At 41.6% G+C, this 26600-nt stretch overlaps 1 protein-coding gene across 6 annotated transcripts in view; it reads left to right on the forward strand.

Moving 5' to 3' along the window:
- The first annotated feature begins 24956 nt into the window (after positions 1-24956).
- SOBP (sine oculis binding protein homolog) overlaps positions 24957-26600 on the forward strand; it is a 158804-nt gene continuing 157160 nt past the window's right edge. For 5 of the 6 annotated variants that reach the window (XR_014795574.1, XR_014795575.1, XR_014795576.1 and 2 more), the window contains exon 1: positions 24959-25767. Coding sequence is in view for 3 of the 6 variants with exons in the window: in XM_084890530.1 (XP_084746656.1) it covers positions 25672-25767 (96 nt within the window). In the remaining 3 variants the exon portion in view is untranslated. Of the gene's footprint in view, positions 25768-26600 lie in introns of all 6 variants that reach the window. The other variant, XM_084890531.1, reaches the window with a different exon arrangement.

Raw genomic sequence — 26600 nt, forward strand, 5'->3', positions numbered from 1 at the left:
TTTTATTTTATTTTTTTACAAATGGAAGCAAATGGCTTGCCCAAAGTCATAAACCTGGAAAGTGGTGGAACTTGAATTAAAGCTCAGACTCATCTAGTCCTTTCCCTGTATCTTATTATCTTCAGATCTGCATGTACTTATTTTCCAACCTCAGGATACATAATTGCTTCTGACACAGTTTAATTATTGGTCCATGCATTGTTCTTTTTTTGTCTTATTATGGTTGTAGGCAGCCTCCAAGATGGTACCCAATGACCCCTGCCTTCTGAGGGTCACACAAGTCACAACTGTGTGGTTCCACATTGTCTCAAGGTTGGTTTGTGCCATCAATAGTGCAAACTAAAGTGTGTAATTTTCAGATATTAGTTTTATAAAAGTCACTGAAGTTTCAATTTTAGGTTCTCTCTCTCTCTCTCTCTCTCTCTCTCTCTCTCTCTCTCTCTCTCTCTTTCTCTCTCTCTCTCTCTCTCTCTCTCTCTCTGTCTCTCTCTCTCATTACTTCATCTGAGAGAAGCCATGCCATGAGCAGTCCTGTGGAGAGGCCCCATGTGATGAGAACTGAGCCTCATGCCAACAGCCATGTGAATGATCCACCTTGAAAGCACATCCTCCAGCTCCATTAGAGACCGCAGCCCTGGCTCACAGCTAGACTGTAACTTCATGAAAGACTCTGGGCAAAAACCACTCAGCTAAGATGCACCCAGATTCCTGACCCTAAACACTATCAAATAATTAAAATTTTAAGTTGCTAAGGTATGGGGTGATGTGTTATACTGCAATAAATAACTAATACAATTATCTCTTAGTCTTTGTATAAAATAAAACATACAGCAAACCTACCACCAACACAAGAACTAGAATATTGGTAATAGCTTACTTCTATGTGGCCTTTCTTCATCCCATCCTTCTTATTTTCTTAACCCAAAGTTATCTTTATCCTGATTCTTATATTTATCATTGGCCATGATTTTTCAAAAACATAGTTTAATAATAATAGATGTATTTCTAAAAAGTATATAATTTGGTTTATTATTTTTAACTTAAAAGGAGGATCCATGTTGGTTGTCATTTTCTTTACTTTTTTACTTGCTCAACATTATTTTACTGAGATTCACCCATATTGATGTGTATAGTGGCAGGTTGTTTGTTTTGACAGCTGCATCACATCCATTGGGTGACTACACCACACTTTATCCATTCTCCTGTCAATGAACATTTAGATTGCTTCTGGATTTTTTTTCCCTATTGCAGCAATGTTCCCATGAACACATTTACAAATGCCTCCAAGTTCACTTCAAGAGTTTATATCTAGCACTGGGATTATAGGGTATGTGAATATTCAACTTGAATGGATAATGCCAAACAGCTTTCCAATGTGGCTTTACACTTACACCAGCCATTTACAAGAGATTTTGTTTGTTGAACCCTCTCAAGATTTGCTATTGTCAGACTCCTTAAAATTTCCAGCAAATGGGTGTAAAATGGAATTTCATTACAGTATAGATCTGCATTTGTCTCATCACTAGAAAGATTGCTAAATGCCCTTCCAAATTTTGCAGATCACTCCTCAAAGATGATGTGGGAAAGGATATATGACTAAAATTCTTCTTTGTAATTATCTTTTGGGTTTAATTTTTAGGTGGACCCTTCTCATATCCTTACTCCCCATGTTCACAACACTACTTTCTTGCCATCTCCTTCTAATGTTCTCATTGTTTGACCTAAAACATCTGTAGTAAGGGAGGAAATGGACCAAGACCGACACTCCTTTTTTCCTAGTTTCTCACCCTGCAGGGCAGCAAAGTGGAATTGACTAGCAATGCTGCTAGTGAATTTCACACCAGGATTAGCTCAATTAAAAGTTGGTCCTTTTCTTCTACAAAAGCTCTTTCCATGAGACAATTTTCCCTCAGCAACTTAGAATGCAGGAAAAGAAATCTGTTGGGAAGGTTTTTACTTGAACACAGACAGCATTATATGTAGGTCAGCATGCCTAACTGGTTTGGGTCAGTGGATAGAGCATCAGCAAGGGCATGTACCTTGGTTGCACGCACATCCCCAGTAAGGGGTGTGCAGGAGGTGGCTGATTGATGTTTCTCTCTCATTAATGTTTCTAACTTTCTATGCATCTCCTTTTTGCTCTGTAAAAAAATCAATAAAATATATATTAAAAAAATAAAATGGTCAGCAATCTGGGTTATGCAGCTCTGTCCTTTATGATCATAGACTAGACATTCATGTTTCTGAGTTTAAAATTACACATCTATAAAATAAAAGTAGATGATCTCTTGGGTCCAGTTAAATATCAAAATATTTTTATTCCATGAGTGAAATTAATTAGTAGACTAACCTTGTCTTTGTGATCATTTTATTCTCTTGTCTCTTATCCAACCAAACTAATTGATATTGGTATTGACATAGGTTCAAACTTGAAGTCCACAAGGAGGATTTCAGAGTAGACCCTATTATTTTTTTTTATTGTTTTGTTTGCTGTTGTATCCCTACTCTTAATAAGTGCCTACTGAAAAATAGATACTCCCTAAATATTTGTTTGTCAGTTGAATAATGAGTTAGGTGTTTATTTTCCATTCTCATTTTCACTCCACCATCCCACTCAAATTCAAAGTCATTTAAACTGTATTTTATTTATGATAGAGGCCCGGTGCATGGCAATTCATGCACTGGAGGAGGGGTTCCTCAGCCTGGCCTGCCCCCTCTCATAGTCTGGGAGCCCTCAGGGATAGGAGGTGACCCGGCAATCAGGGAAAGGTGGCTCCCCCATCACACCTCTGCTGCCGCCACTGCTAGCAGTGCAAGCCTCAGCTGGCCCTGGTTACTTGAGCCTTGGGCAGCCCTGGGTGGCTGGGCAGCCACCATCTGAGGTTTGCCTGTGTCTCAGGCTGGCTCTGGGGGGCTGAGGACAGGTCTGGCCACATCATGCACCTGCCACTCCCCTCCCCCTCTCCAGCTGGGCTGAAAGGACTGTGGGACTCCAGTGTGGCTGAGGGGACTGGGTGCCACTATCTTGTGTTTATGGGCACCACACCTTTGTGATGGCATAACAGTCAATTTGCATATCCCCTCTTTATTAGATAGGTTAAGATCAAAGCCCAAAGTAGAGAATTTTGTCCATCGTTACAAGCTTAGTTAGTTCTTCATTGCTATTTAAACATTTCTTACAATGACAAAAAAGTTACCACAATCATAGGAAGCCAGGGTTGGGAATCACTATGATAGAAAAATTATAATCTAGTCTTTTTTTGTTATTTCTAGCTGGTTCTCTCTCTCTCCCTTTATTCTTCCCTACTTTCATTTATTTCTTTGTTTCTTTTTTTATCTTAAAAAAATAAATATTTAGGTCAAACTCCATTCCCTAGGGTTCTAGGGTAATTCTGATAGAATTCTATATACAGAAAACTCTTCTTTTGTTGCATAGTTAATATCAAGTATAAAGGAGTCAAATTATACTGTATTTATTATATGTATAAAGATTGCTACTTGACACTTCAAATTACAGAATGTCAGGCAACTTGTCAGTAACTGCTGCTCTATAGTAATAAATGTAACCTCTAAATTACGTGAAAATACTTTTTCTGTACTAAAGTGCAGTTTTCTTCTAAAATTAGAAAATGTTTCATTCAGGAATAAGTGTATCTATGGTGAACTATCAAATCAATATGGTTAGTTAATTCTAAAAAGTCACTTTCATAAATTCACTGAAAAGAAAACCTCAGTTAAGCCATTCTTTTCATAAGTTTAAGGACCAATTCAGTTAAACTAGTCAATTTGAAGTCCCGTGTAGACTCACACTAGTTCATTTATGAAAATACCTATTAAAAGACTTCCAAATTAAAATCACCATATTCAAATGTTATTATGATGCGGCCCATAGATTAGGAGACCTTGAAAACATCCCCCCCTCCCCCTCCTCAAATAAAGACAATGTATCTAAAATGAGAGAAAAAGATTTCTTTTTGAGAGAGAAAGAGATTTAATTATTAACTTTGGGACTATGGAAGCAGTGGGAGCCGCTGAAAAGAATTTGCAAGAGACCATCTGAGAACATCAGGTGGTAAGGAAAATCATGTAAGGTCATTTCCCAGAAGCAGACACACACATAAGAGAGATGTCACTGTCAACTATAGTTCAGAGCTATTTTTCAAAATTATGCTGGTTTAAATCAATCAGTAGAGCTCACTGTGATGTTTCTGCTCTTTGAAATCATGTCATAAACAAACATCTGTAATAAATATGTTTGAACATTATAGGGCTCGCATGACTATGTCTGGAGAAATAATTTTGAAGTGCGTGACAAAACAAAAGAAATATTCTGATGTCAAAGAGTTGCTTTCTTTTTCTAAGAATAAAAGAGACAAGATCCCCAAGGTCTAAACAGAGAACAACTGTGCAAAACACTCTTTCCATGGTGATTAAGGGGTCAGACACAAGCCAGATGTCCTGTATTCATACAGCTTTACTATTAATGAACCCAGAGGGCAATATTGGGAAAATTATGTAATTTATTCTTAGCACTGTGATTTTTTTTTAGTTGTTATATGGGAAAGACAGTATTTATATCAATGGGTAATTCTGAATATTAGCATGAGTTTGTAAACATAAAGTACTTCGATCAGTAAACTTAAGATATGAAACCCCCTTCATTCTTCACTATTCAATCCTAGCTCTTCCTAATTTCAAATCAATTAAAAAAAATAGATAGAAAGTGTGTTTGCTTCTTACATTTTTAGGAGATCAGCTGCTTTTTAAATATATATATATTTTTACTGATTTTAGAGAGAAAGGAAGAGGGTGAGAGAGAGAAACATCAATGATGAAAGAGAATCATTGATTGGCTGCCTCCTGAACGCCCCCTAGTGGGGATCGAGCCCACCACCTAGGCATATGCCCTTGACTGGAATCAAACCCGGGACCCTTCAATCCGCAGGCCACTGAGCCAAAACAGCTAGGGCAGAATAGTTGTTTTTTGTTTTTTGTTTTTGTTTTTTAATTTAAAAAAAATATATATTTTATTGATTTTTTTACAGAGAGGAAGGGAGAGAGATAGAGAGCTAGAAACGTCGATGAGAGAGAAACATCGACCAGCTGCCTCTTGCACGCCCCCCAACAGGGGCCCGCAACCAAGCCCTTGACCGGAATCGAACTGGGACCTTTCAGTCCACAGACCGACGCTCTACCGCTGAGCCAAACCAGTTTCGGCAGAATAGCTGTTTTTAATTCCTAGGCAAATCATACAATTTACCTACATAATGCAAGCATATGTGTGTATATATAAAAGGCAATCGAAATGCAGTGTTGTTTGCGAATATGATGGTGATGTTGTTTTAAGGATGTTGTAAGTTATATGGTTTAGGACTTATTTTATTTTAGAGAGAAATATATTCACTGGTCAAAACATCTTTTACAGCGGGTTTTTTTTTTTTTTTTTTTTTTTAATGTTTTCCTTTTTATTGTAGTTTTTACAAAAGTAAAAAAAAAAAAAAAAGGTAGGATAATGAACGATGATGTTCTTATTATCCAGTTTGGGCAATTATCAACATTTTGCACTCCCCTTCCCAACAATGCTAAAGTATTTTGAAGCAAATTCCACCTATCATAATACTTTGCATGTAAATATTTCAGAGTTTATTTATAGGAAATAAATACTTACTTTTTTGAAAAAGTAGCCACAATACAATCGCACCTAACAAAATTACCAACATTCCTAATATTCAAATTGTTTTCAAATGTCTTTACTCAGCTGATTTGTTTAAATCAAGATCCAAACCAGGTGAAATGGGTAATTTAAGTTGTAACTATTTGGTTTTATATTTTGGAAGGCATTTCAGCTTTATACTTATTCTAAAGGGAAATGAATATTCACAGTTGTGATCTAAAATTGAATCTTCATCATAATAGAGGAGAGAAGGCTGTAGTGAGAAATAGTCTCAGGGTAGGTTTGGGCTTTCCTTGTAATACTGATCTAGGCGGGTATTTTATGACATTAGATTCTTTTGATACAGTAGAAGGAAGAAAGATAATTTTTTTGAAGTACGTAGACTATAGGAAGTATATGGAGTTCAAAAACTCTGTGGCTATTCCAGGACACTGAAGCAGCATGAGCTAAGTCTCTAAGTTCCATGGGTGTAAACCTCCCTCTAGCATCTTGTCTATCTCAGATCCTCCTCTTCCTTAAAAATATTTTCAAAGGATTTGTTTGTGACATTTAAAACTTGGTTCTCATATTTACAGCTGTGCTTCAGGGTTTTTTCTTATTTTATTTTATTTTTGAATTGCACACTTCATTAAATTTATTGGGGTGACATTGGTTAATATGATCATATAGATTTCAGGTGTAGATTTCTACGTTACAATATCTGTATGTTGCACTGTGTGCCCACAACCCAAAGGTTTTTCTTCTTTTTCTACAGGACTATTTTCATGCCTCTTAAAGCTTGAATGTAATGTTTTCATTAGACTTCATTGTTCTTAATGTAGATTTAATATGACTCCCACTGAAGCTCCCAAGTGTTTTTATAAGGAGATGCTTTATAGTGTTATTCATAATTTCCTTTATAGGCTACTTATAATTATCAGAATAAATGAGGTTTCCCTTTCAAAGTAGGCGAGTAGGAAATGAGTAACAAAGGTAGTACTTAAAGACAAAATGTTAACATATTTGTATGGTGTGGGGAGAATCTAAAAATAAATAAACCCACATCCTTCTATGGATTCTTGCAAGATAGTCTCCTGCAATTATAAAAGCTAATGAGAAATCCTCTTTATTGATTAGGATCTCAAAATAGTCAAAGCCTTACCTTCTTACTTCTTTTCCTCAGGTACCATTTATTATTATAAAATTACCATTGCTTCTGCATTTTTTTTTTTTTTTTGTAATGCCATCTGGAGTCTGGTTTGTTAAAATCATATAGAGCATTAGTTAAGATCCTAGGCTCTGAAATCAGATAGGCTGGATTCAAATATTGGCTTCATCATGTCTTTGGGCAAGTCACTTAACCTTCTATGTTTTGTTCATCTTGGCTTATTCATCTGTAAAATGGGTGTAAAATACCTATATACCTACCTTAGTATATATTTTATTATAGTCAGGTCAATATTCAGTCCCATCTCCCTTGGGGTGGAATATTTTTCCTCCCTATCAATGTTGATCTTGGACATGGGAGGTGGGTAGAAGTAACTGATCCAGTTGCAAGCTTGGCATCATGTGTTTTCACTTGCCCTTTTGCACTCCTACCATCACCATGAGAAAAACATGTCCCAGGTAGCTGTTCTTCCCAGAATAATGAGAGTCACATGGAGCAGATGGAACCAAACACACCCACACCCTGAAGCCAATTTCCCCTCCCACAGCCTGAAGCAAAGCCATGTTGCAGAGCTTAGCCTAAATAACCCAAACCACAGGCTTGCAGACTAATGAGAAGCATGTATTGCTGTAAGTTACTGGGCTTTTGGGTGGCTTGTTATAAAACATTATTGCAGAAATAGCTGACTAATACATAAGACTACTACAGGAAACAAATGAGATAATTTGTGTAAATCATTTAGCCTAGTGCTAGGCATATAGTCATTGTTCTGTTCAATTATTGTTTGCAATTACATCACCACCACCACCACCACCATCATCATCCTATTATTATTTTACTTTTTCTGTGTAAAAATATCCAAGTTGTATGTTGTGATTAATTTATAAAATAGTGTTAGACCAAATCCTGTGAGCAATGCTCTGAGGTGACTTCCACGCAGGTCCTGGTATTGACGATGGATTGTGCTTCATCTGGCACATGCTCATATATTTCTCTAACGCTGCTTGGGACTAGTGCTTTCATCCCTTCCCTTTTTCAGCCTATTGGCCTTTTATTTAGTTTGAAGTCTGTGTGTGAAAAACTTGTTTCACAAGCATGTATTTAAATATTTTTGTCTTAAGTTTATGCTGGTAGTCACTGAACTCCATTTTGCATCATTTATTCCCTGGTGACTCTTCCAAACAATAGAAGACTAATATTAAGCTATATGGGCTATAAGAGGGGACAGATAGAGGGGGAAGTCTGTTGTGATATAAGCAAAAATTTTATGAGGTAGCAGGGGAATAGGGAAAGATGAGATATAATGAAAAGTCACAGGTACCTTTTTATTCCGTTTGAACTTTGCTTGCTATATAAAGTTCAGTTTCAATTACAGTTAATATCCAAAGTTATACTGTTACATAAAATATGCTAAAAAAGAATATGTGTTTGTCAAGAAGTCTCTCATTAAAAATATGAACTCCACATCATCATGGACATAATATCAAGTCAACGAATACTTATTGGGCACCTGCTATATATCTTGTACTGATATATAATAACATATACAATATGTGCTATGTTTTATTGATTCTGACATACATTTGTTTATATTAAAATCTCTAAAATCAAGATGCAGTCTTTATTTGTTGGCATGTAGTTTAATTGTCAGCTTTTGTTGCGATTATCCATATCACCGAGGCTTACAATGTCACCTATTTCTTATTCATATTATGTAGGACTGTGTGTTGACTCTAGCTCCACTGGACTTCGTTGTGCTTGGTTTGACTGGATTCGGCTGAGCTCTACATACTACACGTGCCATTCTAGAATCCAGGTGGAATAACTCTCCAATACCTGGGACTATTCTACCACTCTCTCATGGCTGAGAAAAGGAGCAAAAGCTGAATCTAACTTCATAAACATTTAAAGCTTCCTGGATATGGCCTTTGTCACATCTACTCGCATTCAATTGGCCAAAGCAAGTCATATGCCTAATCCTGACAATGAAGTGGGGAAGTATACCTTACTCTGTGGGTCTGGGTAGGAGCAGTGGGGTCAGAAATTGAGAATAATAACCCTCTAGGTTATTATTATAGCAGCGTTTTCCCTTTTTCCACGGTACATAAAACAATAGTAGGTCTCACAATAGTTGGCATTTTAGTGTTAGTATAATTCAACAAATTATATTAAGACTTAAGAAAATCTGTTCTTTAGGCATAATATTTTCATGAGTTTTATTCCTAGTTGGGTTTTAAATGCCCAAAGCAGAGATTCACTTACTGTTTTCCTATTTCTTTTTCCTCATTAAATCAGAACACTTGATAATGAAGTTAAAAGACACTTGTTGGCATTCTTTTGTTAATTCTGAGTTCAGTCATTATTGTTACCTAACTTATCGTAATTACCGTGGGTAAAAGAGAATGAACCATGAAAAGTGACCAAAGGACCAGGTTCTTTTCTTTTATTTTATTTTATTTTATTTTTAAAGAGGAAGATAGCAAGCTCTCTGGTCTCTCTCTCTCTCTCTCTCTCTCTCTCTCTCTCTCTCTCTCTCTTTATATATATATATATATATATATATATATATATATATGTGTGTGTGTGTGTGTGTGTGTGTGTGTGTGTGTGTGTATTATATATATATATATGTTTTGTTTTGTTCAGAGAGGAAGGGAGAGAGATAGAGAGTTAGAAACATCGATGAGAGAGAGTCATCGATCAGCTGCCTCTTGCACACCCCCTACTGGGGATATGCCTGCAACCAAGGTACATGCCCTTGACCGGAATTGAACCTGGGACCTTTCAGTCCCCAAGCTGATGCTCTATCCATTGAGCCAAACCGGTCCCGGCAGGACCAGGTTCTTATAATCACTTATTATTACCGTAATTCATTCGTTTATTTATTCACACAAGAGATACTTATAGAGCACCTACCATATACAAGCACTTTCTTGGTACTGGAGATTCAGCAGGAAATACGGCAGAAAAGGTTCTCGATCTGATGGAGATTGTATTTCAGTGGAGAATGACAGTAAAATATAGATGAGAAAATTTCAGATGCTGATGAGTCCCATGAAGAATAGAACACATAATTATATAATGGATAACTGAGGGAAGGGTATTTTAGACGGAACAGACGATAGCAGGAGTTAGCCATGGAGAGACCTGGGGAAAAGTATTCCAAAGGGAGAGAAGAGCAAATGTGAAGGGTAGCAGAAGAGAAGAAAGAGTATCAATGTGGAAAGAACATGGTGAAAAAGTTGCTGAGATAAGTTAAGGTATTGGTTGGGCTGTTGGAATAAAGAGACCAAAGATACGCCTTAAATACAAGATAAAGCTTTATGTCTTGCTTATGTAAAAGACCAGACAGACAGTCTCTTTCATTTAAAGGATCATGGAGATTGCTCACATCCCATTGATGATATTGCTGTTTTGCCATGTTTACTCTCCGACTTCCATCCCATGGTCTGAAATTGCTAGTACAGCTTTCACCCTTTTACCATCATACTGGTATTCCCATCAGCAAGAATGAGGGAAAGGGAAACAGAGTCATATCTCTTTCATTTAAAGGATCATGGAGATTGCACACATCACTCTGCTCACATCCCATTGGCCAGAATTTGCCACCTGACCATTTCTAGCTGCTGGGTAGGCTAGGAAATGTGGTAATTAGCTTGAATTCATGTAACTGGATAAACTTCGGTGACTCTGTTTCTAAACAAAGAGGAGACAAATCATTATTAAGGGACAACTAACAGTCTTTTTACAAAGTGAGAGGTAGATCAAGGTAGTATTATAGGCAGTACCCTATGTATGTAGGTCCTTGCTGGCCATGACAAGAAGTTTGGATGGTATTGTAAGCATGTGTATTATCTATTTGCTGCTTTATAGATTTCCCCTGATATGTAGATTTTTATAACTAACATTTATTACCTCACAGTTTCTGAGAGTCAGAATTTGGGAGCCACAAAGTTAGGCAGTTCTGGCTTACGGTCTCTCAGGTAACTGGAGTTGAGACATTGACTAGGGTTACAGGCATCTGAAGGCTTAACTGAGGCTGGAGGATCTGCTTACATGATGGCTCATTCACATGGCTATTGGCAAAAAGCCTCAGTTATTGGCAAGGGGCTTCAATGCCTTGCCATATATAGACCTCGCCATAGGACTGCTTGAAAGTTGTCATGACACAGTAGTGGGCTTCCTCCAAATGAATGAACAACAACAACAACAACAACAACAACAACAATATATATATATATATATATATATAGATAGATAGATAGATAGATAGATAGAGAGAGAGAGAGAGAGAAGAAACCCCAATGCCTTTTATATTAAAAAATCTTGAACATCACACACCATCACTTTGGGCACATTCTATTTCTTAGATGCAAGACACTATATATAGAGCTCATAATCAAGTGAAGAGAAAACAGGCTTTATTTTTTCAACGGAGAAGCAACAAAGAATTTATGGACTTACTGTAAGACCATCTGAGTATGATAGGAAGTTACTGGGATATTTGAAGCAAGATCTGTCTTATATTTTTAAAGAATTGGTTTGGTTACTTTGTGAATAGCTTGCACGAGGGCAAGAGTGGAATCAGGGAGCCTGAGGAGCTGGAAATTACTTAGTTTTGGCAATTGATAAATGGGCCTAAGATTAAGATAGGTGAGGTGGAATTATTAGTAGAGAGAAGTGGTGAAATTCAAGAAATCTTTCAGAGGTAGAGCTGACAGCACTTGATAAGATATTGTTAAATCCAATGTTACCAGGTGTCATTCCTTTTGACATTTCCAACTGTAGTGCTTTTCAAATCGACTGGCTATCAGAATCTTTGGAGAGCTTAAAAAATATGAGCTGCTGCTCTTCACTTACAGATAATCTACTTAAATAGGTAGGATGGGGAGTGAGCATTCAAAACCAGACTCCACTGCTCCAATTGTTCAATGTACTAATTAGAAGGTAATTGTTATTGTTGTTTCTTTAAAAAGAGATAGTTACTATGCAGTGGGCTGTATTATCCAAAAAGTCATTTCTTCATGTAACCCCCACCACACCACATTCAATCGATACTAATTGCTATGGATTCAGTCTCTAAGGTAACTAACTCATAGAGAGAAAACATTCCTTCCGATCAATACTGCACTAGTCTAAGCCATCATTTATTACTTCTAAGACTATTGCAAATACCTCATGTAATTTGTTATCTCTGGTCTCTTCTCTGCCTTCCACCTGCTGTCAAAGTAATATTCCTATCTCACGCTTATAATCTTATCACCTCAATAACAAAAAACAACCTCAGTGGCCTCCTAGAACTCTCAGAGAAAGTTCATAGTCATTTAAGGTGGTTTTTGAGGTCACTGATAGTCACTCCTCTGCTACCTTTAGAGTAACCTCATGGCCCCTTTAACACATTCATCCCAGGTACACTGACTCATTCACCCTTCCCTTAATTCTACTTGTATTTTCTGCTTCTATTGTCTTTTCTGTCTAGGATGCTCCTCTTTCTTTCTCCCTCACCTGACAATATCCTGCTCATCATCCTTAAGGCCCAATTCAGAGGGTGGCCACCTCTATCCCTCACTTAGAATTAGTCATCCCTTTTCTTAATTCTGTCTCACTTTAAAAACATCTTTCTTATTTATGTTTATGTCACAGTGCCTAGTAGTGTGCTTACCCTTAGTGGGTTACAAATAAAACACTCATACAGAATTTATTCCTTTCCCTTTACCCAATGTTTATGCAATGGAGAAAACAAAAGGCAAACTCATGTCAGAAGTTTGGTTAATGAAATGTACAAGGAACATATACCATAGAAATCTATACAAATTTAACACAGTCTACACCCACTATACTTTAATTAAAAATATTTTATTGATTTTTTACAGAGAGGAAGGGAGAGGGATAGAGAGTTAGAAACATCGATGAGAGAGAAATATCAATCAGTTGCCTCCTGCACACCTCCTACTGGGGATGTGTCTGCAACCAAGGTACATGACCAGAATCGAACCTGGGGCCCTTCAGTCCACAGGCAGACTCTCTATCCACTGAGCCATACCAGTCAGGGCACCCACTGTAAGGTCAAATGGTCGCATTAATAATTCTGAGGCCTTGCAAAACCTTCACAACCCAAATATCTTATTAAGAATTCTGGTGACAAGATCTGAAATATAAAGGTTTGTGGTTCTTTTTAAAGGCTTAATCACATTTAGTTAAAAATTTAAGTTAACAAGAACATTCTATTCCCTAAACATTCTAATTAATTGGTGTGTAGCATATGGAGGTTACCAAATTTGTCTTTGCAAAGTTTACATTTAGAGATTGCAAATAACATCATTAAGATGAATTTCTAGGTCAGTCAGGTTCTGGTTTGCAATAATTTAATGTTTGCACAATTCCACCTTGCCTGACCTTTCGAAATTATTTTAACAAACCTACACGTACTTTTCTCATGAAATAATTTGCTACAAAGTGGCTATCCTGGGTAGTCTGGGAGGACACTGTAAAGTTCCTTTGCCTATCAAGATCCTTGCATCTGTCCTTGTATGGGGGAAATTCTTTATTGAGTATGACCTTGGGATATAAGAGCTTGCCTTCCATGGTGGAAACCAAAGAGTTTGACTTTCACTCTCCCCACACCTGGAAGATGGAGTAGGGGCCCCAACACCTGGCAGTGAACCCTCCCACCCAGGTCTCTGCACCCTGAGGTGAAGAAAGAGCATCTGGGGCAACTCATGGGGCGAGTATAATGTCCAGTGGTAGTTTCTAGAAGGAGTAGCACAGCAGAAGCAAAGATGGCAGCATTTTGGTTAGAAACTTCGTGTGGCCTGGCCTCCTGAGGCCCTGGGTTCCTGTCTGTGTCCCATAACTGTTCTCTCAGTCTTTTGGAATCTATGAGCCTCCCTTCCTCCAATATATATATTTTTTCTTTAGCATTTGTTTTTGTTGCTTGCGAGCAAGAACTATCACCAATACATTGGTACTACAAGGTGGCAGAGAGAGTTCTAGACTCTGGAGTCAGACTGCCAGTCTACTTACTGGGCAAATGCTTAATTTTTTTAACCTTCAATTTCCTCATCTGTAAAATGGTACCCAAACCAACAGTTATATAAACGGTGTGAGGCTTAATTAAAACAATCTCTGTAAAATATTTAGCACGGTCCCTAGTGCATAAAGAAGCACTCAATAAATAGTGGCTTTTTTATTACTAAATTCTAGGTAATTGTCCATGTGTTCAGGCCACAAAACTCTACCACTCACCACATAAAAGACACCCCAGTATATACTCTGCATTCAGTATGGCACTTTGTTTTTCCTTTTCTTTCTTTCTTTTTAATTTATTTATTCATTTTAGAGAGAGAGGGGGAGAAAGAAAAACCTCAATTTGTTCTTTCTGCATTCATTGGTTGACTTTGGTATGTGCCCTGACTGGAGACTGAACCCACCACGTTGGTGTATCAGGACAATGACTTAACCAACTGAGCTACCTAGCCAGGGCATTTCATTTCTCTCCATGCTGGGTTTTGTTTGGTTGCTTTGTTTTCTAGTTTAGGACTTCAGTGCCTTCCCACACTGTGTATCCTGAGACTTTCGTGGGGATTGCAGCTTCCTGTCTCTGTACCAGGTTTTCTCTCCTCCGTCTGTCCACGAAAGCTCTGTCTCAATATCAGGCCTTCAAAAGATGAGCTGTATTAAAATCACTGACTTCAGATGGAAAGGGTAAAACTGGGTTGAAGGATGAATCTTGCCTCAGCGTGGTATACAGATTTAGTAGCTTGAATTCAATTAAAAAACAAACAAATGCATAGCCTATATCCCTAGACTTATTATGAAATCCTTAATTTCTCTAGTTAGCTTTTGATGAATTTTTTTTTTTTTCTTTCACGGACATGTATAATGTCCTCTCATAGTTAAACTGCAGAATCTTTTCCACTCAACTTCCTCCCTCTGGGATATAATAAAGAGACAACTTATGGCCCAACAGCACATTGGAGACAAATTTTCTATAAAAGAAAAATGTTTCTTACTACATGTAATGTTTCTCAAAGGAGGTAGGTCAAAACATAGATATCAATCCTCTGTAACCACTTACTGAATATTATATTTGATTTGAGAATATGAAAATGTAGTACATTATTTTTGAAAGGTTGAATATTTTGTTATGGCAGCAGTAATTTCTATTTTTTCTTTATATATGTAATTTCTATTTTTTCTTTATATATAAGCTCTGAACGCATAATAATCTGGCCACGCATAATATAGATAATCAGTATATCTATATTAGAGGCCTGGTGCATGAATTCATGCATGGGTGGGGTCCGGCCAGCCTGGCCAGGGGGAGGGGACATGGGTAGTTGGCCGGCCTGCCTTCTGGTCGAACTCCTGGTTGAGGGGACAATTTGCATATTAGCCTTTTATTATATAGGATATACACTGAGTGGCGAGATTATTATGCATTCAGAGATCAAAATAATCTGGCCACTCGGTGTGTATATATTGATTTCAGAGAAGAAGAAAGAGGGATAGAGAGATAGAAACATCAATAATGAGAGAGAATAATCGATTGGCTACCTTCTATATGCCCACACTGGGGATCAAGCCCACAACCCAGGCATGTACCCTGACCAGGAATTGAACTGTGACCCCCTGATTCATAGGTTGATGCTCAACCATGAGACATGTCAGCTGGACATGGCTGTTGTAATTTCTATAACAGCCACGTGTGAATTAAAACAAAGAAAAGTTAATTTACTGTATTGGCAGTCTGAGGACATTTATTCTGGATTGGCCACTTCCCAGTGTGACCCTGTGCTCAGCCTCACTATCCTGGGTTGTGAAGTGGGGACAATTGTACTCTCGAGAATGGTTATGAGCCATAAATGTCGTAATATCTCCCAAATACTTGACTCATAGCAGGTTTCAATACATGATAGTTGATGATATCACTCAACAGAATTGTCAGAGGACTAATAATTTTCATGGCACTTCATGAGTTAGCTAAAGGAAATATGCTATTATTGCAAGTTTACATTAGTATCTACATAAATTAAACCAAGAGTACTGATTACATCAATGGGCATCATCAAGAAAGGAAATGACAGTTTAAGATAACTCAGATACTAAGCTAAATTTTATATCTACCAGAATTTTGACTAATTCCTGATAATGTTCTGTGTTTAAGTTGGTCTTATTAAGATATTAAGGCCATAAACACAAAGAAACTATTTTCATTTGAGGGCTACCTCTTAAATATTAAATAAGTAGGCAGATAAGGCCTCAAATTTACTTCAAAAGTCAGAAAACTCAAATTTTTAAATTGCTTAAAAGCAAATTTGAGTTATAGGGTAAATATAATATATGTGTGAGCTGTAAGTATCGATATAAAAAGCTCAGACATTTGGTACAAATTTCTTTATCATTGAACCCAATTTCTGTTACACAAGACTACTCTATTAGACGGTAGAAATGAAACCTCCAGATAATCTCAGTTGATTTGGTCCTCTTTCATGCTCTTCTCATGGGCTGGCATCCACATGGCTGATAGGGGAGTAGGTGGCATTTACTCCTCAGCCAGTCTCCTCCTCACCTGACATCCTTTGATATGAAAGTCTTTGTGGAGTCTCTAATCAAACACTGTGGGTAGAGGACTATTCCAATTGTCCAGTCTCTCAGAGCAACACTTGCTCCACTCTCAGCCACACATGAAACACACACATTATGGTGAGTATATATGCCCCGTACCACTGATCTGTGCTCAGGCTTCTTCACACTGCTGTGCTTACCCCTACTGGGCCTGCCTGTGAAGTGCTCGGCGATTCTGTTCTATAAGGCCCACTGCTCTTTTAGGCTCCATCTCAGAAGGGAGACACAAGTCGTCTCTGTTCTTTGCTTTCTGCCCACTGCCTTCAGATTCTTTCAAACCTAGTAAGTGTCCCAATGAAACTTCTTCCTTCATCTAAGCTCCTTTGCTCCTTCTTGCTCTCAACCACTGAAAATTATGATCTCTTTCTGGATTTCAAAAAAATTTCTTTTGGCTTACCATTTTTCCTCTAAATCTACTTTTCACAGTATAAACTTTATAAATCCTTCAGGTCATTGGGTCTTGATACTAAAATCTAGACTTTTGAGACTCAAAGAAAGAAAAACGTTTTTTTCTCAAACTATTTTTCCCCTGCCCAAATTTCACATTTTAAATCTCAAAAGCTGTAGACAACTCATATTTTTCTGTGAATTTCTTTTATAACATCCTTACCCTGAAGCAAGAGATGCCAAAGTCTAGTTTGAATGAATGAGTGCATGGCATAAAAGAAATTATCAGATACAATAAAACAAAACACTTATTAATACAGCAAAATATTATCTTTCCACAAATGAAAACTTCCTTATACTTTGATCTAGTATCTTGTTAGTTGTCTGACCTAAATTATTTTATAGTTAATGGCTTGAGAGACCAACTGTACAAATGGACAATGGCCAGATTGTATAAGACAATAGATCTCTGACCCATAACCTCTGCAGCAACAAGCCAGAGAAGACAATTTTCTGCCACAATTGCACACATGGTTAGGACTGGTCAATGACGCCAGCTCCCCAGTTCCTCACCACCACCACCTTCCAACTCAGGACCAACTTGAAAAAGCCAACTATGTGCCCCAAACTGGTCACATAGGAGGCCCTGCTTTTAGGTAGCCCATCTTCTGGTTAGCCCTCCTCCAGCTTCTGCATTTGGACAATCTCAAAGCCTTTCCCCCCACTCTAAAGCTTTCCCACTTCCATGCCTACCTTTGAGTCTCTGCCAAAGGCAAGTGATAGTGGCTGACTTCCTTGCTCTAAACAAGCCTTGGTTTGTTCTCCTTTGGGTGGCCTTCATTTATTCCCGCAGGCTTACTATACCTAAAGCTGTTATATTCACACATGCATGTTGATACCCTGTTTCCCCGAAAATAAGACAGTGTCTTATATAATTTTTTTCTCCCAAAGTTGTGCTAGGTCTTATTTTCAGGGGATGTCTTATTTTTCCATGCACTAGGTCTTATTTTTGGAGGATTTCTTATTTTTGGGGAAACATAGTAGTTGAGCTTCACTTTTTTTAAAATTTATTTTTATTTTTTAAGCATAGAGATGCTTGGGGTAAATAAACACCAGGCTTTGATCTCTGTTTCAATGGATAAGAATTTAAAAAATATAACTGAATTGATCTTTTCTTTGAATTTATGAGCACTGGTATGCTTATTTTAACGGGTACAGTTAAAATTATTACATTCTAGCAAATTACTATTTAAAAAAATATTTTATTGATTTTACACAGAGAGGAATTGAGAGGGATAGAGAGTTAGAAACGTCGATGAGAGAGAAACATTGACCAGCTGCCTCTTGCCCATCCCCGACTGGGGATGTGCCCGCAACCAATGTACATGCCCTTAACTGGAATCAAACCCTGGACCTTTCAGTCCACAGGCCGACGCTCTATCCACTAAGCCAAACTGGTTTCGGCTAGCAAATTACTATTAAAAAGAACTCCGAGTCTGGCCGGTGTGCTCAGTGGTCTGAGCATCAACCTATGAACCAGGAGGTCACAATTTGATTCCCAGTCAGGGCACATTCCCAGGGTTGTGGCGTGATACCCAATAGGGGGCATGCAGGAGGCAGCCCATCAGACTTTCTTTCATCATTGATGTTTCTCTCTCTCTCTCCCTCTCCCTTCTTTTCTGAAATCAATAAAAACATATTTAAAAAATAAAAGAAACCATAAAGTACATTATTTTGAAAATAAAGAACATTTTTATTATGTAGATGATTATTACTCATGTACCAGATTTCCTTACATTGGCATACATCTGCATCAGTCTGTAGCTATTGTGAAAATTAATAAAGGAGACCTCAACCAAGATTGGAGCCTGTAGGGGGAGCTCTCATGCCCCACCACTCATAGTCAATTGTCCTAAATAGGAAGAGACTGTGCCTTGCATGTCTAACAGGAAGATGTTTTCTACTCTACTACCCCAGTAAGAAGGAAGATTTTTTTCCTCCCTCAGCAAAGGCCTAGCCCAGTGGTTGGCAAACTGTGGCTCATGAGCCACATGCGGCTCTTTGGCCCCTTGAGTGTGGCTCTTCCACAAAATACCACGTGCAGGCATGCACGTACAGTGCGATTGCAGTTGGTTTTCGACTCTCATGCGCAGAAGTTGGTTTTCGACTCTCAAAAGAAATTTCAATCATTGTACTGTTGATATTTGGCTCTGTTGACTAATGAGTTTGCTGACCACTGGCCTAGCCAATGAGAGACTGCCACAATCCAGCCAATGAGAACCTTTGAACTCCCATTTCCCTCCAATGTACACTTTGTAAATAGCTTCTCCCAACTTCCCCTTTTCTCTATGAAAGAATGTTCTTCTTGGTTCTCTGGACTTGCCCATGGTTTTGCAACAGCTTGCATGCTCTGAATTGCAATTCTCAGCTGTTCCTGAATAAACCCATGTTTGCTGGTTATATAACTAACTTTAATTTTCCCCCCTTGTTTTTATTTTATTTATTTTTTGTTTAAAGTATTACTTATGTCTCCTTTCCCCCCCTGATTGACACTGCCTCCCCATGTCTCTCTCACCCCTGAGGTCAAGCCCCCACCACCTCATTGTCTGAGTCCATTGGTTATGCTAGTATGCATGCATACAAGTCCTTTGGTTAATCTCTAACTCCCCCCTCTCCTCCTTCCCTGCCATTTGTCTCTGGATCTATTTTTGTTTATCAGTTTATGTTGATCATTATATTCCACATATGAGTGAGAATTCCATATATTCCACACATGTAATATTTATCTTTTTCCAACTGGCTTATTTCACTTACCGTGTTTCCCCGAAAATAAGACATCTTCCGAAAATAAGACCTAGCGCATGGAAAGATAAGACATCCCCTGAAAATAAGACCTAGCACAACTTTGGGAGAAAAAATTAATATAAGACACTGTCTTATTTTCGGGGAAACAGTGCTCTCCAGTTCCATCCATGCTGTTGCAAATGGTCAAAGTTTCTTCGTTTTATAGCGGTGTAGTATTCCATTGTGTAGTTGCACCACTATTTTTTAATCCACTAACTTTGATTTTTAAGGTCAACATATAAACCTTAGGCTATCATAAAAATAATAATGATCCTCAGAAGAGCAGATAATACACATTTGCATATAGTTATTTGCACAGTTTTATCTTTAGTTCACTTTAAATGGGCATTATATGGCCTTAACACAACACTCCAAAATATAACTTACTATGCTCATGTCACAAATGAAGACAAAAAACAACTTGTGCAAGGCCTCATGAAAGGATGAAGCCTCTTATCCTCTTGGAAAGAAGCTAAGCCTGTTTGGAGCTACAAGCTGGGGAGCTGCTTATGCCCCTGTGACTGAAGGAAGGCCCCATTCTTCTGGGAAGGTTCTGGTCTTCTCCTTGACACCATGGCAATGGAGGCCAGGATGTTCTTTAAACAAGATGGAATGGAAATCCTCACTTAGGGATGTGCCCATCTGGGTGAACTTGGTATTTAGTGGCAGGGCTAATGACACGTACAAATAGTGGAGCCATAAAGAAACATAGGCTTTCCTATGAAAAGGAGAGTTTCTTTACACGATGCACTTGCCCACATTTCTCTTAAAATAAAGTCCTAATTCCTTACTATGAACCACAGGTCCCACATAATCTGGCCTCTGCATTCCTCTTTCACTCCTTCCCCTACCACTCTCCTCCTCGTTCTGTATACTCCAGATACCTTCAATTTCTCAAACATGGTAAGTGCATCCATTCTTTAGCGCCCTTTTTATAAATATTTTTTTTATTGATTTCAGAGAGAGGGAGAGGGAGAGATTTAGAAACACCAATGATAAGAGAGAATCACTGATTGGCTGCCCACCGGGGATGGAGCCTGCAACCCAGGCAGGTGCCCCAACTGGAAATAGAACTGATTTCCTGGTTCATACGTTGACACTCAACCACTGAACCACACCAACTGGACTTTTCTTCAACTTCTTTAAAACTCTGACCAAAATACTTTTCTTCAGGTTTCCAAGATCTATGTATGGGCAGTTCCTTCTCATCTTTCCTGGTTCATGTCAAAGTTCTTCATAAAGTCTTTCTCTGTCATTTTAGGAGACCCCCAACCCCAATATTCACCCTACTCCAGTTTCTATCACACTCTTCTTTTATGTCACCTATCTGTATCTAAAACTACATTATTACTTGCTTGTTTATTGTCCCCTCTCCAGATTGCAAGCTTTGTGATATTTGGGAACTTGTCTGTCATGTTTGCTGCTGGGTCCCAAGTACCCTGAACAGTGCCTGGGATATAATGGGCCCTTAATGCGTGTTTGTTGAATAAAGGAATGAATAAATCATGAATCCCAATTGAGAATCTGATGACAGATCCGAACTCATTCCTTGGGGGGAAATGCTCTTAGTGTTTTGTATATGATTTCAGGAGGTTTCAAAGCCCTGCAAACTTATATAGGGTTTAAACCCCTGCATTATAGCTATCCTGTTTCATAAGGTTCTTTCTGAAATTGATTTTGAATGTTGTTCTTTGAAATTAGACACGAGTATAAACTTTAAAAGCATGTTTTAGGTGCAATATAACAAACCACAAACCAATCATTCCTCACTGGTTTTGAATAAAATAGATCCCCGATATTTACATTAATTGATCCTAATGATCATATTTCATTGAATCAGGATGACTTTGTGGTATAAATGTTAATTGCTTACCCATATCCAGTTCTCCTCTCCTTTGGGAAAACTGGAAGGATTAAGCTTCCCAGCCTGCCTAGCCATGGGGCACAGCCATATGACTAACTCTAGGATTGGAGACAGAAGTGACGTCACAGGCAGGATGGCGCATTTAGTTGCTGGTGTGAGAGTTTCCAGGGCTCTACCTTCTCCTGTAGCAGTGACTGCAGAAGAACATGGTGGTATGGAGGTGCAATGCCACGCCATCACATGGAGGATCCCTGCTCTGGAGAGTTACACAGCAGGCTTTGTGTGAACAAGGATTAGAAACTTTTGTTGTTTTGAGTCCCTGAGATTTTCTGATGACTTGCTTTTACAATAAAACCTGACATAACCAAAATATACCACTGGTTGGAAAATGATTATCATTTTATAATGTTGAGGAAAAAGAAGCTGTCATCTATAATTGTAAGAATTCATTATAAGTTGCATCATAGTCTCTGAGATGTTAAAATATGAAAAAGGTGAACCTGTAATAAAATACAGATTGTTAAAATGAATTCATTAAAACCAATGAGCATCGTGTCAAGAACTCCAAATCTAGAGTTGGACAGAAAGATGGGTTCAAATCTCAATACTTACTAGCTTGTGACTTAGTAACTTAGCCTGTGTAAACCTATTTTCTTCATATGTGAAACTGTCTCCTAGGATTCTGTGAATATTAAATGAGATAATATATAATGAGTCCAGCATAGTAACTATTCCACATATTTTAGTCACATGTTTGGTTGGATCACAAAACATTCAAGATCAACATTAATTTCAAACCACATACAGGAAAATCTCTGATAGAGAGAGAGTGAGAGAGAGAGAGAGAGAGAGAGAGAGAGAATGAGAATGAGTGAAATAGTGGGGAGTCTAATGGTAAATCATAGTAGCAAAAGAGTACCTCTTCTGAGATCTGTATGAATGATCCACATAATGTTACACTTTTATAAACACTATGACATTATATAGGGAACATTATTGGCCTTATGGTATGTCCAAATTCATAAAGCAACACTTTTTATAATTAATTTCATCAACAGTATATTTGAAGAAACCTACACCTTGTCACTAACAAGGTATAACAATCACTAGTTCTGAAGTTCATTCTAGACTAAAAATTTCCTCACATATACGTACTTTATGAGCTTTCATTCTGTCACTGAAGATATGCATTGTGGATTCTAACACAATATTTTCACATCAGTTTTCTGGAGGATATATATGCCTGTGAAGGAACAGGTGGCTGATTAATATAATGTTTTTTTAAAAAAATTAAATGCCTGAAACATTGCAGAGTAAGTACTTTTCTTTAAAGGAAGTATAGCTGCCTCTAAATATAACTCTGGGCCACAGTTCACCTTTTCTGTTTATTTTATTCTTAACTTGTGAAACTGTATCTTAGGACATGGAGTATATAACTTGTTATTTGATATGAGCTGAACAACAGTGGATCAATTGTAATGGTTCTGGCACCAAAGGAAATGGAGGGGACTTAAATATGTTTCCAGAAGACAAAAAGCTCTTCTTTGTGTACAATTTACAACGTATGCTGCAATTTTAGAATATTCAAAAGTCCATAAAAAGTTTTCTCACTACTTCTCATTAAAGACCAAGAGGACAAAAACAGAAAACAAACTCATTCCAACCCACATAGTATTTATCAGATTTTTAGATGAAATTCAGACTGAAAACCACCAAAGACCTCCAGGTCTTCTCCCCCTTCCGGTAACAGCATTAGGATGGTATTCCTCACTGGGAAATGCACACACTCTCACGCACGTGTGTTATGTCGGTCCAGGAAGGGGCTGGGAGTGGAGTAGTGTTAGTGCAAACAGCTTTGGGCTCCTCTAGCTTCCTTGCTCACGGGTCATCTTAGGTTCGCTGTGGGCAACAGCAGGCTTTGCGACCGGGCCAGAGGGCTTGGCTCACCACCTGTGTACACCTGGGTACGTGCTTTGAAGCTACTGGAAAAATCTGTCACAGGGATCGCTGTACCGCAGAGCGCTCCCTAACATCTCACCAACCCCATGCTCCTGGCTTTTCGGGTCCTGGATAACCGCCCCAGGATGTTTAACATTTCTCCTGGGGAGAGTCTCTCCCTGACAGGGGACCCCGAAGGACACACCCAAATATCTCTGATTTGACGATTAAGAAACAAAAGGATGCTAACATGCAAATGTGACAAAGTAACACCCAGAAATGAGCCTCGTTTGACAGGCAAACTGATGTTTTAATGGAACGCTAACACATATCCCCCCAACGATGAATTCATTCTATCGTTTAAGTGAAAAATGATGTGTAATTTTAACTTTCACCACTGTCCTAAGAAACACCCTACAGTAACGAGCCGCGGAACAATGGACACCCCCACATCGCATTGTCAGGTAACCGCGAAGTGTGGCGGCGGGGGACCGCGAAGCCCGGCACGTGGGCGTGTCCCCCACAGCGGGGACGGGGTTCGGGGCTGCGCGGCTCACCGAAGCCCCAGCAAACCGTCCGTGCCAACGCCTCAGCCCGGAGAGGGACACACCGTCCCAGCTCGGCCCTGGAGGGCCAGAGAGGGGGCGCGGGGGCGCAGAGGGGGAGCGAGGCTCGGAGGAGCGGGCGCGCGAAGACAAGTCCGGAGCAGAGAGCGCATCCGGCCGGAGTGGGGAGGACCCTCAGGGGCGCGGCGCGGGCGTCCCGGCTCCCGGGTCTAAGGGGGTCCCTGCGCTCACAGAAGTACGCGATTTGGGGGGTTAAACTCCGGGTAGCGGGACAGGGTAAAGCTGAGACAAGTATGTGTGACACACACCACCCACCCACCCACCCACCCACACACACACACGAGGGACAAGAAGAAAAGGGAAAAGAGGCTGGATGCCCGGGTGTCCTGTTCCCGAGTGGCTCATTGAGAGGCAAAAGCTTTCTTGCAAGCGCGACCGCATCCCGCGTCGCGCTGGGGACCAGCCGGGCAGGGTGCAGGACCTCTCCCAGGGACCTCCAGCCTCCACCGCCCGGAGGGTGCCCTAAGGTCCCCCGCAGGGGGGTCCTCTATTCTGGGGAGGTCAGGGCGGTGGGTTCCTCCCCCGGGGCCCCGGCCCTGCGGTTGGAGGCGGCGGTAATGTGTGCTTAGTCGGCCTGGCCCCGGCTTAGGAAGGCGGGTGGCTGGCATGGCGACCTCAGGACCCCACGCCCTCCCACCGCTCAGCCTCCTCCCTGCACCCCCATTCATTATTTTTTCCTCCGCAGCTCCTGGTGCGGCCGCCCCGCCCGCGGCCCGGAGCTCCGGGGGACGCCCGGGGGGGGGGCAGCAGGCCCCGGGGGGGGGGGTGTGATCGCGCGGAGGTAGCGGCCGCGGGGGGCGCCGCGGAGGAGCCGGGCGGCCGCGCGCAGCCCCCGGAGCCGCGCAGCCACAGCGGCCACGGCGGCGGCGGCGGGGGAAGCCACGCCCGCTCGGGAGCCTGGGGCCGTCCCAGGCCCCCCACCTCCCCGCGCCTCCGCCCCTCCGGGCCCCGCTCCCTCCCTCCCTCCCTCCCCCCTCCGCACGCCGGCCCCGGCCCGCCCCCGGCTCGGCTCGCGGGAGGGAGGCTCGGGCGCCGGGGCTGGCGCGCTCCGGGGCGCACACACATCCGCGCACGCACCCTCCGAGCAGCTCTCCCCGCGCCCGCCTGGCCCTCGTCCCCCGCGTCCCCCTCGCCCATGCGGACGGACAGAGCGGCGGAAGATGGCTGACGACTCCACGGGGCACCGAGGATGCAGCCCGGCGCTGGCGGCGGCGTTGGCGGCGGCGTTGGCGGCGGCCGGAGGGGCGGCGGCGGCAGGGGCAGCGGCGGCGTTGGCGGCGGCGGCCGGAGCGGCAGCAGCGGGAGCTGGAGCGGCGGCGGCGGCATCCCCGAGCCTCCTCGAGCCTCCTTCCCCTCTGACAGCCTCTGACGTCCTCCGCCGCTAGGAGAGACCCCGCTTCCCCGGCGCCTTCCCTCCCCGCCCCCAGCCCAGCCCCGCGACACCGCTACCTCCGCCGGCGCTGCCACCATCAGCACCACCTCCACCGCCGCCGCCGCCACCGCCACCGCCACCGCCGGCGGCGGCAGCAGCCATTTCATCTCCCCAGAAACCAGACACAAAAACATGGCAGAAATGGAGAAAGAAGGGAGACCTCCGGAAAATAAGAGGAGCAGGAAGCCGGCTCACCCCGTGAAAAGGGAGATCAATGAGGAAATGAAGGTATTTTTTTTTTTTTGGTGGGGGGGAGCTCCGGGGCTGGAGAAGACCGAGCTCTTTTCTTTCTTCCGCCCGCTCCTCCCTGTCGGGCCGCGGCGTGGCTCTGGGGGTGCAGGGGGAGCGCTTGTCAGTTTTGGGAGGATGCCCCGGACGCCTCGGCGGCGGCTCCTCCAGGTGCAGAACGGGGAGGCCAGCTCGCGGGCTGCATGCATCCTCGGGGTTTGCCGACCTCCCGTTGGATGGGAGGGTGGGGGCGGCCGGAGGACCTCAGACCGTTTAACCGTGTGGACCCCAGGCTGGTGCAGGCGCGATGGAGTGGGAGGGAGGCGTCCGGCGGCCCAAGTGGCACCGCGGAGAGGCTTTCCTAGTCGGGGGCTGTAGTTATTTTCCCCGCTTCTGGATCCCTCCAAAGTTAGGAGCCGCCGGGCCGAGGCACCGGGGAGCGCTCCATTCCCCCGTCTCCCGGGTTCGTCTCCCCCCCAAGCAGCCAGCTGTGCGGTGCAAAGAGGCTGTCAGTGCCGGGCGGCGCGGGTCTGGGTACCGTTTTGACGTCCGGCTCGCCTCGCCCGCCCCTGCCCGCTCCCCTCTCTCTCGAGGCTGCCTCCGCCGCTCCTCTCTCTGGCGCCTTTGCATGCTTCACTTGTCCGTGAAGCAGACGCGGGCCAGCCCCGCTCACAGACAGCTGTCGGAGGGGCGGCCTGCGAAGAGCCCCTGCCCATTGTTCGCCGAGGCCAGCCCCGAGTCCGCCTGGCGAGGCCGGGCTCCCCGCCAGGCCAGCGGTGCTCCAGAGGTGGCGAGCGCGGCCGCCCGCTGCTCCAGCTGTGCCCGCCGGAGCG

The sequence above is a fragment of the Pipistrellus hanaki genome, assembly GCF_964339955.1.
Source record: "Pipistrellus hanaki genome assembly, chromosome: 7".
Lineage (NCBI taxonomy): Eukaryota > Metazoa > Chordata > Mammalia > Chiroptera > Vespertilionidae > Pipistrellus > Pipistrellus hanaki.